Below are 19,406 nucleotides of genomic sequence, written 5' to 3'. Positions count from 1 at the left end.
AAACCTAAGCCCAACGACATCATTTTCAGACCTTTCGGGGCTTTAGTGGCGTTTTTAAAAAAGCGCTGCTAATGCTCAGGGCTTTAGCGACGTTTTTGTGGAAGTGCCGCTAATGCTCAGGGCTTTAGCGGCGTTTTTGGAAAAGCGCCGCTAATGCTCAGGTCTTTAGCGGCGTTTTTGGAAAAGCGCCGCTAATGCTCAAGGCTTTAGCAACGTTTTTGGGGAAGCGCCGCTAATGCTCAGGGCTTTAGCGTTTTTAAAAAAGCGCCACAAAAATATTTTATCTGTCTATTTACTATTTAATATGTTTATTTATATTAATTAAAATTCAATTTATTTTTAATTGAATATTTGTTAAAAATGGATAAATTTGAAATAAAAAATAGAAAAATATTTGTTAAAAATGGAAAAAATTAAAATACTATTATTTAAAATAATTTTAAAATTTTTTGGGTACATGACTGATTGATTTTTAATTTATATATTAAATAATTTCATATATAATTGTAAAAGATACGATCGTATTAATTTTAAAATATTTAATTAATTATCATTATAGTTTAGGGTTTAATATATATGGTTTAGGGTATATGGTTTGGGGTATATGGTTAATTTAGGATTTAAGGTCAGTTTAGGAGTTAAAATTTTAAGGTTTATAGATTATGGAATTAGGGATTAGGGATTAGGGATTTTGGTTTAAGGGTTGTGATTTAGGGGTTAGGGGTTAGAGATTAAGAGTTAGGGATTTGAGGTTTATGGATTCGGTGTTAGGTTAAGGTTTATGGTTTAGATTAATTAGTGTATTTTAATTTATATTAAATAAGGTTTATGGGTTAGGGTTTAGGGTTTAGATTAATTAGTGTTTTTTAATTTACATATTAAATAAGGTTTAGGGGTTAGTAGTTAGGGGTTAGAGGTTAGAGGTAAATAATATTTTTCTTTAAACCCCCTCACTTTTCAATTAATTTGCTGTTCAGCACCAATTTTCATACTTAGGGTTGTTTGATTCTGCCATAAAAACTCTCACTTACGCAGATCATTACTCTCCACAACATTTTTATTTCATGTGGGGTTTTTCCAAGAACCAAAATTAAACTATATTTTATGACTAATACCTAATTACTATAACAACTTATAGTAAACTTCCTTGTTGAATTCCATAAATTCACAGGTACAACTCAAATGAGTGACATTTCTTTCATTTGTTTATGGCCTGTTATGCTTTTGTCTCTGAACTTTAAAACCTTGAAGTTTCAACTTGTTTCTTCCTAGTTAATATAAAAGTTTCTTTTAGATCCTTCACACTACTTTGCCAGCAAATAAATATAGGTTAATGTTGCTAATTTTGAGTGATTTACGCTCTAGACATTTTATAATTAGATAAAGAGTTTGGTATTTTGTTTAATGCAGTTTTCTTTGATACTTTTCTACTACCTGCTAACATGGTTAATATATTTATTAGCTTCACCGATCTTTTTCTGTGGTTCGGTATCTAGATGCTTTCATTTCTTAACCATGAAACAGGAAGCAATTTTTAAATGTTAACAACAATATAACGACACAGCTTGTAAAGATATAAAAAACAATATTAAATGACATAAAAGAAAATTAATATAAGAATTACCAAATGGAAATATTCTTATTTGAAGGTGAGAGTCACCAGCATGGGGTGGGATATTCTTATTTGTTTGTGTTAGGACATAGATGGATGGTGCCTATTTCAATGTTAAATTTCTCATTTGTTTACTTCATCAGAACTGATGTCACGTACTGGTTGTAACTTGTAACCATTTATTGTGCTGTAGATGGTTTATCTATATGTTCTCAGTTTTGTGCGGATACATGTTTCTTGGATTGTGGCTTATGACAGCTTGGGAGTTATATTTATTACTTACATTATGAAGTTCCCATGTGTTAGTTATCAATTTTAAAACTTCTAAAGTCCATTTTCGGTTATTATCTGTAATTTGTGTTTGTGAATCATATTTTCTTTCCTGGTTAGTCATGCAATTGAATTGTTGACTGTGACACGTTCCATGCATAAATTACGTATTTTCTTAGCATTAGTTGTTAATGTTCCTTGTTAAAAAATTAAATAGTTTAGACAATCATTAGAAAGAATGCCTATTTGTGACACATGGAAGAGCTATGATTGAGATTGTTTGTTAGTATAGTTCAACCTGTAGCTAAAGTTGCACATAATTGTTTGTTATATTTTTTTTTGAGCCTTAATGGTATATATATTTTTTATTTTTAACATCTCTATTGTTTACCAAGTTTGTTGGTTTATCTAATCATTTGGTTTTGCATCCTTTAGATATTGAAGGTGTAGTGGAGGATTCAATCTCTTCAAGCTGGAAAAGCCAAGGCTTAGCACTGTTTCAAGTAGAGTGTTATTTAATGTTGTGTCGTTTATCTTAGTCGGAACTTGAATTAGGTGTTATTGAAATAGGGTTTTGTAGCTACCTTGTGTACTAGCTTATTTAATTATGATTGTTAATTATGTTTTGTAGTTTCTTTTATATTTGGCCGAGTTAATATAGATCAGATGAGCTGTGAGGTAGATTGCTTATTTATTTAAACATAATATTTTAATTCTAAATTTAAATTTATTAATTTTTATATTTACCTTTGAAGTTAAAATTTTAATAGAAAATTTAATTTAATTAATTTTTTTATCCTTAAAATTATATAGTTTAAAGTTTAAATTTCACAAATAAAATAAAATAAAATATTTATTATAGAAATAAATATTATTTCATTGATTTTTTTAAAAGTTATGCTTTTAGTGGCGTTTGTGAAAATGCATCGCTAAAAGTCAATGTTATAGCAGCGTTTTAGTAGACCTTTAGCGGCGTTTGTAGGAAAAGCGTCGCTAAAGGTCTTGTTCTTTAGCGGCATTTTAGGGAAAAGCGTCGCTAAATGTCTTGTTCTTTAGCGGCGTTTTTGGGAAAAGCGCCGCTAAAGGTCCAAGTCTTTAGCGGCGTTTCTGGAAAAGCGCTGCTAAAAGTCCTGGTCTTTAGCGGCGTTTGTGCGATAAGCGCCGCTAAAGGTCTTGGTCTTTAGCGGCGTTTTTTTAAAGGCGCCGCTAAAGTTAGCGACGCAGTCTTTAGCGGTGTTTTTTTCGGCGCTTATCAAAGTGCCGCGAATACTTTTAGCGGCGCTTTTTAGAGCCGCTAAAGGCCTAAAAAAGCGCCGCTAAAAACCTATTTTGGTGTAGTGTGCGTATAATTTCCATGTTACACATCTGCACCTAATATATGTCATTTGGTTGTGTTAATGTACATGATTAAGGATGGATTTAGTTATGATATATGTAATAAAAGTTGCTTTGGTTCTATGCTAACATAACAAATGGATGAGATTATTCAAACTACCTTTTTGGATATGATAGCAAAGTTTGGAGCTCATAAGATTATATAATGACATGTAATTTTAACGTAATTAGTATATATATGTGGTCCAAGTAGGAGATCGTTGGAGAATATAGACACTATATATATAAACAATAATTACATGATATTATTTACTATCATAAAAGGTTAGCTCAAATTAAAAGTGATCTAATATGATTGATGTTTATTGTGCTTTAGTTATTAAATAAAGTATAAGTAAAGTATGTGTAGATACTCGAGTAACTAATTCGTAAGGGATAATGGGTTGACTAGAAATTAAGATTAATGTACAAAAGTTATATACTATAGTTATGATATTCAAATTATACAAACGTAACCTTCTCCAAATTATTTATGTGTTAATTTGAAAGATCAACACTACAAGATTTGAAGATTTGAAGACATTGATGGATACACAAGTATTTTTATACACTATTATTCAATAGTTTTAATTTTAACTGATAAGTATATAAATTGAATAATTATGAAATTATATCAATATTTTCATATAATTCTTATGAAAAAGTTAATAGTAATTTAGGGTTAAATTCAATATTATTAAATATATAAAAATGTATTCAATAACTCGTAACATAGTAATATAAAATTGATATAATATATTTATTAAAATAGTTTTAGAATTTATATTTTAATATGTATATTTTTAATCATTTTGGTACGTTTCTATATATTTGATAATATTAAATTTAACCCTAAATTACTAATTAATTGATACATAATAACTATATGAAAATATTGATATAATCACATAATTATTTCATTTATACACTTATTAATGATATATTTTAACTTAGGGTCATGAAAATATATGATTAACTTATTTAACATAAAAAATCATAAATATATAATATTTAAATAATAAGTTAATCATAATGAATTTATTCAAATATCATATATATTAATTTATTATTTAATTTCATAACACAATACTATAAAATTATAAATATATGGTATTTAACTGACAACACAGTTATTAAATTTAATTTAATTATAAAATTATCCTTATCAAAATTTAAATATTTCAAAAATTATGATATATCAAGTGTATTTAAATCGCATTTACATAGAAATTATCCGAACAAAAAAAATTTTGATCAATTTATTTTTTAAAACGAAAATTATCCCAACAATTATTTTTTAACGAGATAAAATAAACACGTTTGAAATAAAATTAATAATTTCATAGATTTAAAAATAATAATTAATCAGATAAATTTTGATTTAAAGTTTGAATCAATTATAAATAATTAGCATACTCCCATTCATATTTTTTTAACCTGAGATTTTTTTTACGGTTTTTTTAACAAGAATGAGATTTTTTTTTTCTTTTTACTGTTATGACATTTTTTTTCTTTTTACTGTTCAAAACACGGTAGACAAAGTTTTGAAACCTATTTGGGTTTGTTTGATGTTCCACGTTCAGAGAAATTTTCTCTATGTTTGAACGATTAAGAGTTATATGGGACGATAGAAGGTTACAGTTAGAGTTATGTGGTTATCCAACCATCAACTGTGAAAATTTGGCCAAAGAAAATTTGAAATCTTGCTATTTCAGGATTTATTCTCAAATACTAAACTAGGAAATGGAAAGGGAAAATGAAAAGAAGTCTACCGGTAATATTCATTGCTGGAGGTGTCAACCAAAACAAGAATTGCAACAGTTTGATGCTTCAGGGTGAATGAGAAGAACTGTAAAATACTTTAATGAGGGTTTAAAATTTTTAACGAGAGTTAAAAAGAAATATTCAAAGGGGGACCTTCATACAGAAGGAAAAAGAGAAGATTTCAGATATTTTGACCTTCGCCCCGCATGGACTTCCAAGAGATCAACCTTAACCTGCTCAATTTAGTTAATAGCAATCCAATAGTAACGAGATCTCCCTTTAACGAAGATTTTGGCCCATAATTAGTGTTTTCTTTTATTATTTTCTATTTAGGAGAACTTATAGATATGCAATGTTATATATATTTGGTATTCTTAATATTTGGTTAATATTAAATGATGATTTTGCTGATATTAAATTTAACTTTTTTAGATAAGTATGATAATTATTACCATTTCTTTTCTTTTTTTAAAGGGACAATTATTTTTTTTTTGAAATTGAATTTAAATGTTACTTTAATATTCTAAAAACTTACCATATTTATCTTTATGTTTTTCCTTGTTAATATATTAGTCCTCTTATTTAACAGATGCAATATCTCAGTGTATTTTAGTATTTATTCATAAACTTAAAATTAAAATTACCATAAAATCTTTTATTAACATTTTGATCAATTTATTTAAATTTTATTTTTTAAAAATCAATATAGAATTTTAATTAAAATTTTGAAAAAAATATAAAATAATGGTATTAATATTTGTAATTAATAATAGAATTATAAATATTATTTATTTGGTGTTAATTTATATAGCTCATAATACAAATTTTCATATAATTTTAAGCAAAAATTTCACTTAAATAACTGAAATTTTAAAACATTGACAATAATTGTTCCATTCTTCTGTATTATAAACTTTGAATCATAGATTGCGTAATTACTAGACATTAAAAATTTTGTATTAAAATTTAACAAATAAAAATATCATATTTTAATAAATACACATGATTAATCTATGCATCGAATGGGAACTAATATATATATATATATAAAGAATAATTATATGTCATTATTTACTATAATAAAAAGTTAGCCCAAATTAAAAGTAATCTAATATGATTAAGGTTTATGAAATTTTAGTTATTAAATAAAGTATGAGTAAAATATATGTAGATGTTTTGGTAACTAATTCCTAAGTAATGATGGGTTGGTTAGAAATTAATTTTAAAGTGTAAAAATTGTATATTAGAGTCATGGTCCCCTAAATTACACGTATATAACTTTTTTGACATCCCATCTTTATAAAAATAAAAAAGTCACCTTCCCCAAAATACTTATGTGTTAATTTAGAATACTTCAAAAATAATTTTACATCTATCTTTTGTTCTCGATTATTTAACATAAAAAATTTAATTTATTTAATTTTATATAAAAAGTTTTATGATTTTATCAAATTGAATAACTTCAGTCTGAATTCTCTTTACCATAACGTTATATCTATGAAAAATAGTAAAATAACAAATTAAGATAAATCATTTTATTTTATCTTCTTTTCAAGTGATGAAAAGAAATAGATTAATACTCATTTACTACACTCATGCATAAAAATATTCTAAAAGAACCTTCATAGCTTAGTATTGAGAGAAAAATAATAAAACAAAAATGATCACACATAAAAAATAAAAAATAAAAAAGTGGGTGTAGGACCAAATTTCTGCCCGGGCCCAATTAAACCAGACTAACTCCATCACCCTACTAAACCATCCACTACCTCCATCACCCCCACTACCTCCATCACCCTACTTGTTATAAGTCATAAAATTTGGCTATAAAAGCCATGAAAAAACTATTGTATGGGGGGAGATTTTGGGGAAGATTTTGGGGAGGATTTTGGAGAGGATTTTTAGAGGATTTTTGGAGGAATTTTTTAGAGAATACACATACGAAATTAAAGAGAATACAAATTAGATTTTTAAGGTAGTTTTTTATATTATTCAATTTTGTTTACTTTGGCGTTTACATTTTTTTCTTTACACAAACGAAAGAAGGGAAAAGAGAGGGAGTTTACCTCTGATTTTATTTCCTTTCTGATTTGGCCCCAAAGTTTTCATTTTTAATTCAATTTAACCCCTTTTTTATTTTTGTTATTTTACTGTTAAATTAACTAATTTAAGCTTTATTCTCATTATTTTTATATTTGTTTTTTTATTTTCTATTAATTTAATTAATTTGAGTTATGTTTCATATTATTATATTATTTATTTATTATTATATATTTATTATGTAAATATATATATTTTTAAGCGAAGTTAATTATTTTAAATATAAATTTTTATTATACATAGACTTATTATATTATTCTTTTTATACCATTGTTTATTATCGGTTACCATTTTTATATCAAATTATTATTATTTACTATTTCTCACTATTACTAATTTAACATTGTTATTCCAATTAATTTTTTTTACTATTATTCCCCATATTTAATGTTATCGTCAACATATTTTTTGTTATTATCATCATTTTTTTAATATTATTATTAATACTATTAGCACAATGTTTATTACATTATTGTATTTATTATTACTGTTGTTTTATTAATTATTTCTATTAATTACTATTATTATTATTTTTATTATCTATATATGGTTAGCATTATTCTCATATTATTATTTTCATGTTGTCTATTATCATCATTTTTAAAAAAATCTATGTCCTTAATTCATTTATCCATTGATCTTCTCTCAAAATTTTTCAAAATAAAGGAATGTTCGGTATTCAAAGAATTCGAAGAGTCGTGCCCTAACGTACTAGGTTTCGCTTTCTTTGTTTGTCTTGAATATTCGAATATCCTCTTACCAGTTCACTCTCAAAAATTTTCAAAATAAAGGCAATGTTCGGTATTTAAAGAATTCGAAGAATCGTGCCCTAACGTACTGGGTTTCGCTTTCTTTGTTTGTTTTAAATATTCGAATATCCTCTTAAGGCTAAAACGCACGTTTTAAAGGCAAGCTCACAATTGAGGGTCAAAAAATGTTGTGTCCTAACGTACTGGATGTAATGTTTTTACCTTGAGGTGAGATGGTCTTTAATACACATTTGACTTACCTAAATGTTTTAAAGGCTAATAAAAGGAGGATCGCGTTTTAAACTCTATCCAAATCTTTAATTTTCGACATTAAGACACTAAATAATCAATCAAGTACCAATTTTGGGCGTGTCGAGGGTGCTAATCCTTCCTCGTACGTAATTGACTCCCGAACCAGTTTTCTATTTTCGCAGACCAAAATCGTCGTTTTGAAAATTTTATTTATTTATTAAAAATGACCGTGTTTTGAGGGGATCCAATCACACCCTATTAAAAACGATTTGTGGCGACTCCCAACTTTTCGTTTTCAAAAGTCGATTTCCCATTTTCAAAAAAAATGGTTTCGACAGCCTGGCGACTCCACTGGGGACCAATAAGAGAGTCGAGCTGTAAATTGATTTTTTTCTGTCTTCTTGTCAAAAGTTAGAAATTCGGTTTTTCTAAAAATACACGATCCTCGCTTTGCATTTTCTGTGTCCTTGTTGAGTTTGTTTTTTCGTTGAATTTCTTTATATACTCTCGCATCATATCGCATGACCGTTGTGGTCACACCTTTTAAGTGGGAGTGAGAAACTATGCTTTCGTGAGGATTTCACCTCCTCATGGGCTAGGGGATCGCTTCCAGAATACATCCGTACTTATGTCTTCGTGAGGTTTTCACCTCCGCACGGGCATAAGGAAATGTATTCCCCTGAACCGAACTTGATCCATATGAACCTATAATGGGCGAGGATTGAGGAATCTGCTGGTTCAGGTACCTTTACTCTAGAACTAAACCACATATAGTAAGCTGTAGGAACCTGCCTTAGGTAGAATTACACCTAGCCTTAGTGGTTGCCCGAATAGGCGTTTGATAATTTCTTGATTGCTTTGATTTCTATTCTTATGCATGATTCTGACTTGTGTTTTTCCTTCTTTCTTTAATAGTGATTGCATAACATTTTCATCATAAAAGGAGGTGTCGATATACGGTTCGGTTACTAATAGAAAGTTTTGCTATGAAGAATGAATTCCTTGATAAAGTGAAAGACAACGCGTTTGTCCAAAGATGGTCGGAGAATGAACAGTTAGAGAAATGTGCCAGTCTGACAAAGGAGTACACGTTAGAGTTATGGGAGTTTACCCGTATTAGTGTGGTTCAGAATGATCTTTAGGAGTTGAAAGAATTATGGAGTCGCTGGGATGAGGAGATGAAGCAGCTACTCTACTGTAATTATGGTGATATTCCTTATCTCCTCGATGTTAAGGTAGATAGGTATTTGTTCCGCGCCATGGCTCAATTTTGGAATTCTGCCTACAGTTATTTTACTTTCGGAAAGGTGGATTTAGCACCTATTGTCGAGGAATATACAGCCTTGCTTCATTGTCTGAGGTTTCAAGTTGATAAGATTTATTCTAGAGCTGTCAATACCCTAACCTTTGTAAAGAGGTTGATGAACATCACTAGGACGAGTGACCAGTGGGTTGCAGCTCGAGTCTAGCAAAAAGGCAATGGAAAGTGCATCCCTTGGAAAAATTTGAGAGATCGGATCCTGACACACCCTGATATGAAGAAAAGAGTTGATGTCTTAATCTTGAGCGTCTAGGTTTGGTTATTTTCCCTAAGGCTTTAAGGCATGTAGATGAAGTAGTCGCCAATCTATTTGACCGATTTGGCAAAGGAGTCACTCTTGTTCCTGCAATCTTGGCTGAGACTTTCAAATCTTTGAGTACATGTCGGAGGGTAGGTGAAGGCAAATTTATTGGGTGTGCACAACTCTTGTTAGTGTGGTTTCATAGCCACTTTTGGAGGGTAAAAAAGGCCTCTTACCGACCTTTTCTCGGAGATTACTCACCTTTGAAGGAGATAATGACCATATCGAAAAGAGATGATATAACAGAGAAAAAATGGATGGCGATACTTCAAAATCTTCAAGAGGAGGATATCGAATGGAAAGCCCCTTGGATGGTTTCCGATGAGATTCTCTACCGATGTGGGAGTTATGATTGGGTCCCTTTGTTGGGGATTTGGGGTGCCGTTGGATACGTCCCTCTATTTGTATTGAGACAATATAGATCGAGACAATTTATACCGATAACGCATGGGCTAACTCAGAGTGGGTTCTCGTATGGGGAGAAAGACTCCAAGAAAAAGAGCCGCGAGATTTATAATGCCTGGAACCAAACCTGTCGGATAAAGGGAGTTGTTGTAAATCCAATAGTTACTCCTGAATATAATGAATGGTGGAGTAGAAGGGTTAACGACAATATCCCGAGGCCAAATTTAGAAGAAGCTCGACCGATAGAGGAATATCTGCGAGTGGTCCCGTCCGAATTGGAAATCATAAAGCAAGACTTCGAAAAGAAAACCTCAAAGTTAGAAAGGAAAATAGAGCAGTTGGAGGAGGAAAAAGTGTACTTAAAGCTGGATGTTGATGTTCAAAAATTTGAGGCTAAGAATTTGAAGAAGAGAAAGAAAGAGGTTGAGGAGGACCTGGATAGTTTGAAGACTGATTACAAGCAGCTGTATAAGTCAATAAGAAATGCTGGCTTGGGTAAAAAGTCTGAACAGTAGAGGCAAAAAATCCAAGAGGAAAAGCCTAGGGCTGATTGGTGGGAGAAAAAGCTTGATGATGCTCAAGCTCGAGAAGTCACTTGTAAAAAGAGTTTGGATGATAGATGTTAAGAGCTCGGGTGGCAGAGTTAGAAATGGCACTGCAGCAACATCGGAGTCATAACTCAGTGATTGAATTAAGGGCTAGCCTAAGTAAGATCGAGAATTTGAAGGGGAAAGTAGAAGAATTTGAGACTACACTTCAGAACTGTGAGAATCAGATTGAATTATTGGAAGTAAATAATGAACAACTAGGGGAGCAACTTCACCGATCTCAGGATCAAGTCTGAGATAGGGATTACCTCATGGGCGAAGCTATAACTCAGATATGAGAGGTGGCTGATTATTTACAAACTTTGGCGGTCCAAGCAGATGTGCTAAGAGTCAAATATGAGTTAGAGTCAGATCGGGGGCAAAAGTTAGCCTGCCTTCTTAGGAAAGTAAAAGCTTTGGGTGTTAGGGCAAGACCATATATGTAATTCATTTTATGTAAAAGATTTTATTTTTCAGTGAAGTTTTCTAAATGGAATTGAATTCGAATCGATGTCTCCTTTTTGCATTCATGTCATGCATTTGCATTGCATAGCATTATAAACATTATGTTGCACAAAAGAACCCTATTAATTAGTGATAATTTATCTAGTTACCCTGGAACATCGTTACTATACACGGAGGAAAATAAGGGATATGGATCAGAGGTTAGAGAAATTAGAACAAATGCAAAAGGAGATGCAGGAGAAACTGCAAGCTTAGATGCAAGAACAGCTAGCTAGGATCCAGCAGGATACGATGGATCAAATGCTAGAGTCCTAGAGAAACATGCTGGAGTCATAGAACAACATGATGAGCCAGCTGACACAGCTGCTGAAGGGAGGGTTTGACAAAGGAAAGGGCCCTATGGGTGATACTGGGAATGACAATGATGACTCTGCTTGTCCTACAAGCTTTGCCCCAGTAAACATTCAAACACAGCCACCAAGGGTGTCTGTTAATGTTAAACCTCTGTATCAAGTCGGCACTTCGGCACCGGTAAACTTCCCAACGGGCTCGTGCTCTAACCCTAGAGATAATATGGTAAATCCCACGATCCCTGATTTCGATGAGGTTGAAGGGGAAAAACTTAATGCGGAGCTCCCAAAGCAGCTCGAGGATCGGTGCAAATGGATAGAGGAGAAGTTCAAGGAGCTAGAAAATGCTGATCATTATTGCGGAGTTGACGCAAAGGAACTCAGTTTGGTCCCGGACTTAGTACTTCCTCCGAAGTTCAAGATGCCAGAATTTGAAAGATATAATGGAACCAGCTGCCCTGAGGCTCACATTACAATGTTCTGTTGAAGAATGATGGGATATGTCAACAATGACCAATTGTTGATTCACTGTTTTCAAGATAGTTTGACTGGGGCCGCAGCCAAATGGTACAATCAGTTGAGCCGTGCTCAGGTCAAATCATGGAAAGATTTGGCATAGGCCTTCATGAAACAGTATGACCATGTGACCGATATAGCGTCTGACAGGATTACATTACAGAACATGGAGAAAAGGTTAGGTGAAAGCCTTAGGAAATACGCCCAGAGGTGGAGAGAAGTCGCTACGCAAGTCCAACCACCACTGTTGGAAAAAGAAACGACTATGCTATTTATTAATACCTTGAAGGCACCTTTCATTAATCATATGTTGGGGAGCGCGACTAAAAGTTTCGCAGACATAGTGATGTCTGGTGAAATGATAGAAAATGCAATAAGGTGCGGGAAGATAGAAACGGGGGAAAGCACGAGAGGGTCAGCCCTAAAGAAAAAAGAAAGCAAGGTAAGCAATGTGAGCTCAGGCTATTCAAAACCTGCCACTGTTAATCAATCGAGAACAGTAGTCACAGGCCAACAAGTTGCACCAAGGCAGGAGCCCAGTACAAAGAGAAATACGGAGATGATACAGTTTACCCCTATCCCAGTGACATATAAGGAGCTATATAAAAGATTATATGATGCACATGTTGTAGCACGTTCTACTCAAAACCCGTTGCAGTCTATAGAAAATTGCATCCCTTTTAAGAAGTTAGTCGAAAGGCTCGTTGAAATGGGCATTGTGAAGTTCGACAACAGGTCTGGAATAGAAAATTTGTTACCCAACCATGCTGATGAGAGGGTAAGCGCAATAATCAATTATGCGGAGAAAATAATTTGACAGGCATTCATCTTTACATACTTGGGAGTGTTTTAAACGATGGGACGGTGGAAGAGATCCCTGTACTTTTTAGGGTTAATCTAGAGTCATATTCAAAACACACTTGTTGCTTTAAGCCTAAAGGCAATAAGAATCCTTTTGTGAAATAGGCTTATGTCTAGCATCTTTATTTCAATGAAATACATTCTTTTGTTTCTTATTTCAAACATCTGTTCTTTACCATTTCATTCATGATCATACCACACGAGTAAATATTCTTGGTTTCTCTTGTTCTTCAAATTTTCTTTCATCCTTATAACAGGTCTCCAGATATCAATGATATGAGTGACACTGTTGCTAACTTAGAATTTCCTTTTGAGCGAGATATGTGTTTAGTGGGACCTCAAGACTTTGAAGATGACTAAGATTGTAGCTTATCTCCTGATCTGTTGATGACGGTGAACAAGATGAGAAGCAAACCTCATGTTGCAAAGAATCAGTGAAACCCATAATCTTCTTCTATATGGGGCATGTGTGTCGTCAGGCTGATTTTGCCAAAAGCCTTTGACGAGTATCGATTTTTTTGTGGTCGTCGATTATGTTGCCAAGTGGACAAAAGCTGCCTCATATGTCAATGATGCGAGGTCAATAGCCAGCATTTTCTATGTTAGTATGGAGTACTGAAAGGGACCATATCTGACGATGTACTAAATTTAAATAGCAGTACGATATCTGAAGCATCCGGGCTGTTCAATATTAAATACCATATCACCCGAAAATGAACGGTGCCAAAAAAAAGGATCATGGGAGCCTCTATCAGAACCTCCACTAGGGCAACGTTTTTCGTTGATTTATGGAATGAATGCAATTTTGGCAAGGTCTCTTCTCTAAAAGTTTCGTTAGAGTTGAGTAAATCCAATTTCGATGATCAAGTGAACCTGATTGAAAAAGGAGGTCAAAAATTATCCGTTACGGTCAAATGATATGAAGTGATGACGGAAAGATCATTCCAGAAAATTTCATCAAGGAAACTTAGTTTTGAGAAGGATCCTTCCCATACAAAAGGATCTCAGTGAAAATGGATGTCAAATTGGGAATGACCTTATCCCTGGTGGGGGCATTAATGTTGATTAAGATAAATGGCAAGAACTTGCCTGACCCTGTGAACTTGGATTTAATCGAATAATACTTCACTTTCAAAAAAAATAGAAAAAGCAAAGAGAAAAAAAGAAAAGGAAAAAGAAGAGAAAAACAAAAAAAGAGAAAGAAAAGAAAAGCAAAGGAGAGGCCAAGGCGAAAACTCGCAAAGGGTGCTTTGAGACCAAAGGGGATTTGAGTTGAAAACCCAAAAGGGCGGCTCAAATTTGGATTGAAAGTGGGGCATACAGTAGTTTTACTATGCCTGAGTTAAGAATGAGGAAGTATGCTACATCTTGGGGCATTGACAAAGTACTTCGGATCACCTAAACACATGTTGAGCTCAAATGGTCATCAAGAAGTTTGTATAAAGAAGCTCAGGCTGTGATATTTGGGGCACTTAATTTTCTATCTTACCCATGTTTACTATCCTTGGTTGCCTTATTCTTTTCGAGATACGCCCCAATCATTTTTATTTTATTACCTTGGATATCTCCGATTACTTTAATTGTTGCGAGCTATGCTCTTAATTAATTTCATTCTTATCCCTTGCCGTAATCTCTTTCAAGCATTTCACATTGAAATATAGATTAAAATATTTCCACAAAGGAGATTCTGCTTATGACTCTAGAAGTTTCTAAATAATACGGGAACCTGAAACAGGACTGTTGTTTAGAATTTACCGAGCCTAAGGGTTGGAATTGTCTGAGGAACTACCCCTTAAGATTTTCTGTCAAATATATCAGAGACAAATATTGCATCGAAGGTACAATCTTGACGAATAGCAAGCAATGTCAACCCAAGCTTTAAAAGGGGATCATTCTCGAGAGAAAGATGTTATTTTGCATCCATGCAAATATCAAGCATATACATCTGGTCATGGCACCCAAGGAATGGTGTAGCAGACCAAATTAATGGAAGAAGAGTCAAATCCTGTACCCTTAAAATTGCGGGGGGAATGAATTGGAGAGAAATTAGATTATATTCCCCCGAGTTGCAGTAGGAGAGTTTGAAGATGGTGCAAGCCTTATATCCCATGAAGTACAGTGGATAGGACCTTAAAATTATAGTGGGGCAAACCAGTTGAAGAAAATGGATTGTTTCTATGAGTTTTCTGTCGAAAAGTAGCAGCTGAACAAGAAAGACTCATGTCAGTGAAGCGATGGCCTTAAACAGACAGCGAGTTATGGTAGCCTAAGCATTAAAATGGGATTATTTTCATGACATTTTGCATCCGTACAAATGTCATTCATAATAAATTTAGTTAGGGGCATTTGATTCATGTTGATCATAGCATCCTAATCATTTAGCATAAGCATAAACCACATGAAATCACTTCTACAGATGGATTCCCCAGTGGACAATGTAGCAAGATTGATTAAAATTATAGATTTCGGCAAGCCTTATCCCACTGAGCAGGAGTGGAACAGGCTAAATATTGTGACAGCCCAAAGTTGACCCTAGTCGGGAAGTGGTTTCGGGACCGCTAAACCGAGTCACCGAAATGTTTGAATGTGATAATTATCGTCTAGAATATGTAATTATGAATGTGTGAAAATTTCAAGCTTCAATTTGGTTGATTTCATGTGAATTTAGTCAATAGGACTTATGTGAGAAAATTCTAAAATGTGATAGGTCAATGTGTGAGGACCTATTAGTGCATGTGGACAAAGGGGGGACTTGCATGTCAAATTCCCCTCCCCTACTAGTAGTGGCCGGCCATGACAAGCATGGTAGACCAAGTTTGATGGCCAAGACATGTCATAGACATGTTTTGTTGGTGCATCATGGGTGGAAAAAAATAAAATAATAGGCATGGAAATTAAATAATGAAAAGGAGTATGATGAATACACAAAAAAGAAAAGAAAAGTGTGTAGTTGATTCTTTCCCCCCCATTGCCGTGAGCTAAAGAAAAGAGAGGAGAAGATCTTTGTTCATCCTTTTCTCACCTTCATTTAGCCTAAATTAGAAAGAAAAACAAAGAAAAATTTTCTCATCCTTTGGTTCATCCTTGGCCAAAATTTTATGGAGGAAAGAAGAAGAAAGGTGAAGAGATTCGGCCATGCATGTAGCTAGGCTAAGGTATGTTTGATGATGTTCCATGAGATGCATGCATGTTTTAGTTGTTAGCTTGAGTTCTACCTAGCCCATGGTCTAAATCTTGCCATGTGATGGAAATGGCACTTGACCATGGATGCATCATTCTTGGTTGGTGTTTGATGTTGTGGTGATGAGGCATGAGGATGAGTTAAGATTCGGCCTAGGTGGAGGTTGTGTTAATGCCATTGCATGCAAAATATGAAGCTTGTTAATGATACATGTGATGATGGCTTGATGATTCTTGAACCTCCTTTTTAGCATTTTTGTGTGAGCACATATGTGCATTGGTTGCTAAATGGAGAAGAATCGGCTAGCAAGATGTGTGCTAAGGCCGAATGTAACTTTGCATGTTGATGAGCAATGCATGTGTTAAATCGATGAAAAGGGGGAGGATGCTTTACTAGTGTGTATATGTGTGTATTAAGTGTTGAAATCGACCCCAAAAATAGACATGCATATTCGGCCAAGGGGAAAGAAATTAGCTAATATGTTGTGTTGATGCATGATTTTTGCATGTATGAGACTTTAATGTCTAATGTATAAATATGGGCTAAGTGCCTTGTGTTCATCTTTTTGATGCCTAAATGATGAAATCAATTTATTTGTTTAATTAAGCTCAAGAGCAAAGGGGAAATAAATCCGATAAAGGGAAGGAAAAAGTGGTTGAATAGCTAGCGGAATCATTCGACAACACCCGAGGTAAGTTCTTGAGTAAGAGAGCTTAAATTACAATGTGATTAAATCATGCTCTACGTGTGGCTATTGAGCCGAATGTGCAAGGACGATATGTGCCTTGTGTTTGAGTTTCGCAAATGAAAATGAAATATGAATGTGCATGATTAATTGAATGCTGTCCGGGCTAAGTCCCGAAGGCTTTGTGCTAAGTGAATATATCCGGACTAAGATCCGAAGGCCTTTGTGCGAGATACTAAATCCGAGTTAAGTCCCGAAGGCATTCGTGCGAGTTATTAAATCCGGGTTATGTCCCGAAGGCATTGTGTGAGTTACTAAAACCGGGCTATGTCCCGAAGGCATTTGAACGAGGAGCTATATCCGGTTAAATCCCGAAGGTACGTGATTTGGTACTGAATGAGCTTGCTGTAAAATTCCAGCGAATACTCGAAAAACATCCCAATATGGGGATATGTTACGTATGTGTTGAATTTAATCGAGCCCTTACAAATAAATGTTCGCTCAGTTGATAAACGAGCTACCGGCCTTCGGCTAAGTTAGTCTATTGTGTATGTACATAAGGGTTGTTAATGTTGTGAAGCAAGTTTGGTATCGGTAAATTGCGTATTATGAAATATTCCGTTTAGCTAAATGTGTGTTATTCTTTGTTTATGCTGGAATTCCTTGCTCAAACTTACTAAGCATAAATTGCTTACTCGTTACACTGCTCCTCTGTTTTATAGATTTTTGGTTCTCCAGCTATCGGACTCGGGATCTTGAAGTCGAAGTCGCCCACACTATCAAAGGCTCTTTTGGGTACTATTTTGGTTGAATTTTGATATGGCATGTATAGGACTACCCATTGTTGTTTTTCGAGTACTTTATGAAATGTATAAGTGTACAGCCATGCGAAAATGGCTTGTAGAAGTGGAGTATGGCATTAGACCATTCGTGTTTATGAATGTATAGATGGTTTCATGATGTAACTATAGTTGGAATGGAAGTGTTGAGCAAATGATCAGCCACTGGAATGGCTAAGTATGATCATATGTGGGCTTATGTATGACAAGGCCCTAGTTGGTCCATGAAACCCCAAAATAGGTAAGGTTTACTTTGAAAACAGAGGCTGATAGCAGCAGTGGTGTGGATTGGAAAAATCACAAGAATTCGTAGGAGTGGAATTAAATAGTGAATAAATTATGTAATCGAACCTTGATGAATCTACTTTCATATGAAAGTAACGAAACAATCATATGAACAGTACAGTAAGAGATATTCGGGTTCTTGTGGAACAGGGCCAGAACAGTTTCTGGATTCCCTGTTCCGCCTTTGGAAATTCACTATAAATTGACCAGAGATAATTAGGGGTCATACCATATATGTATGGATTCCTCTATGAGTCTAGTTTCCATAGAAACAAACGGCATCAGTATTGAAGCTCTGTGCAGAGAGATATCCAAGTCGTAATGGGAAAAGGTCAGTGTAGTCGACCCCTGTAACATGGGAGACTTTGACTAATAAACTGTACTAATTGGCCTGACCAAAAATTCTAGAAAAAATAACATAGGTGGGGACATGAGTCTAGTTTCAGGGAAAATTCACCAAACTGATTTTCGAGTTGTGAAACTCAAGATATGATTTTTGAAGCGACTAGTACTCAGACTGGGCAGTGTCTGGAAGGAAATTTTTCAAAGTTTGTTAACATCTCGTGTCCGACTCCGGTGTCGGTCTCGGGTTCGGGGTGTTACATTTTATTGGTATCAGAGCTACGGTTTAGTCGATTCTAGGACTACCGTAATGTGTTGGGTCTAGCTATACATGCCATTTTATGTGATTACTTGATAGTGTGGTGATTTCTGACAATTGTAAATGTGTTTATGGTAATGGATCCCGATCGTGACCGAGAGGTAGCTGATGATCTTGAGAGTGTAGCGCCTGCTCCCGCACAAGGGACAGCGCTGGCAGACTCTCAACCTAATGCTAGTAATCCGAATGATGAACCTAGACAAGCATTCTATAGCGTGATGAATGATTGGTTCAACCAATACATTCGAACTAATATGGCTGTTCCACAACCTCCATTCCCGACAAATACTACCCCCGCACCTACAATACCACCGGTAACGGACCAAATAAGGTCAAATAAGCCCCCAGTTGACAGAATCCGAAAACATGGGGCTACTGAATTTAAGGCTATGGATAGCGATGATGCCGAGCAAGTTGAATTTTGGCTGGACAACACTATCCGGGTACTCGATGAGCTATCTTGTACACCCGATGAATGCCTAAAGTGTGTTATCTCCTTGCTACGTGATTCTGCCTACTATTGGTGGAGTACTCTGACTTCTATTGTGCCCCGAGAGCAAGTAACTTGGGAGTTTTTCCAAACTGAGTTTCGGAAAAAGTATATCAGTCAGAGATTTGTTGATCAAAAACGGAAGGAATTTCTTGAGCTTAAGCAAGGCTCCATGTCGGTTACTGATTACGAGCAAAAATTTGTTAGACTTAGCAAATACGCTCGGGAATGTGTTTCGTCCGAAACTATTATGTGTAAACGCTTCGAGGATGGGCTGAATGAAGATATAAAAATGTTCGTTGGCGTTCTTGAAATACGAGAGTTCGTGGTACTTGTTG

At 34.2% G+C, this 19,406-nt stretch overlaps 1 protein-coding gene across 1 annotated transcript; it reads left to right on the top strand.

Annotated features, from left to right (window-relative positions):
- The first annotated feature begins 9,299 nt into the window (after positions 1-9,299).
- Positions 9,300-10,663, top strand: LOC107959333 (uncharacterized). The gene is made up of 2 exons (XM_016895371.1): positions 9,300-9,561; positions 9,696-10,663. Exons 1-2 carry the CDS (start codon positions 9,300-9,302, stop codon positions 10,661-10,663), a joined length of 1,230 nt encoding a protein of 409 aa, XP_016750860.1.
- The last annotated feature ends 8,743 nt before the right edge of the window (positions 10,664-19,406 follow it).

This window comes from Gossypium hirsutum, chromosome A11 (genome assembly GCF_007990345.1).
Source record: "Gossypium hirsutum isolate 1008001.06 chromosome A11, Gossypium_hirsutum_v2.1, whole genome shotgun sequence".
NCBI classification, from domain to species: domain Eukaryota; kingdom Viridiplantae; phylum Streptophyta; class Magnoliopsida; order Malvales; family Malvaceae; genus Gossypium; species Gossypium hirsutum.
This window is presented reverse-complemented; position numbering and strand designations above follow the sequence as displayed.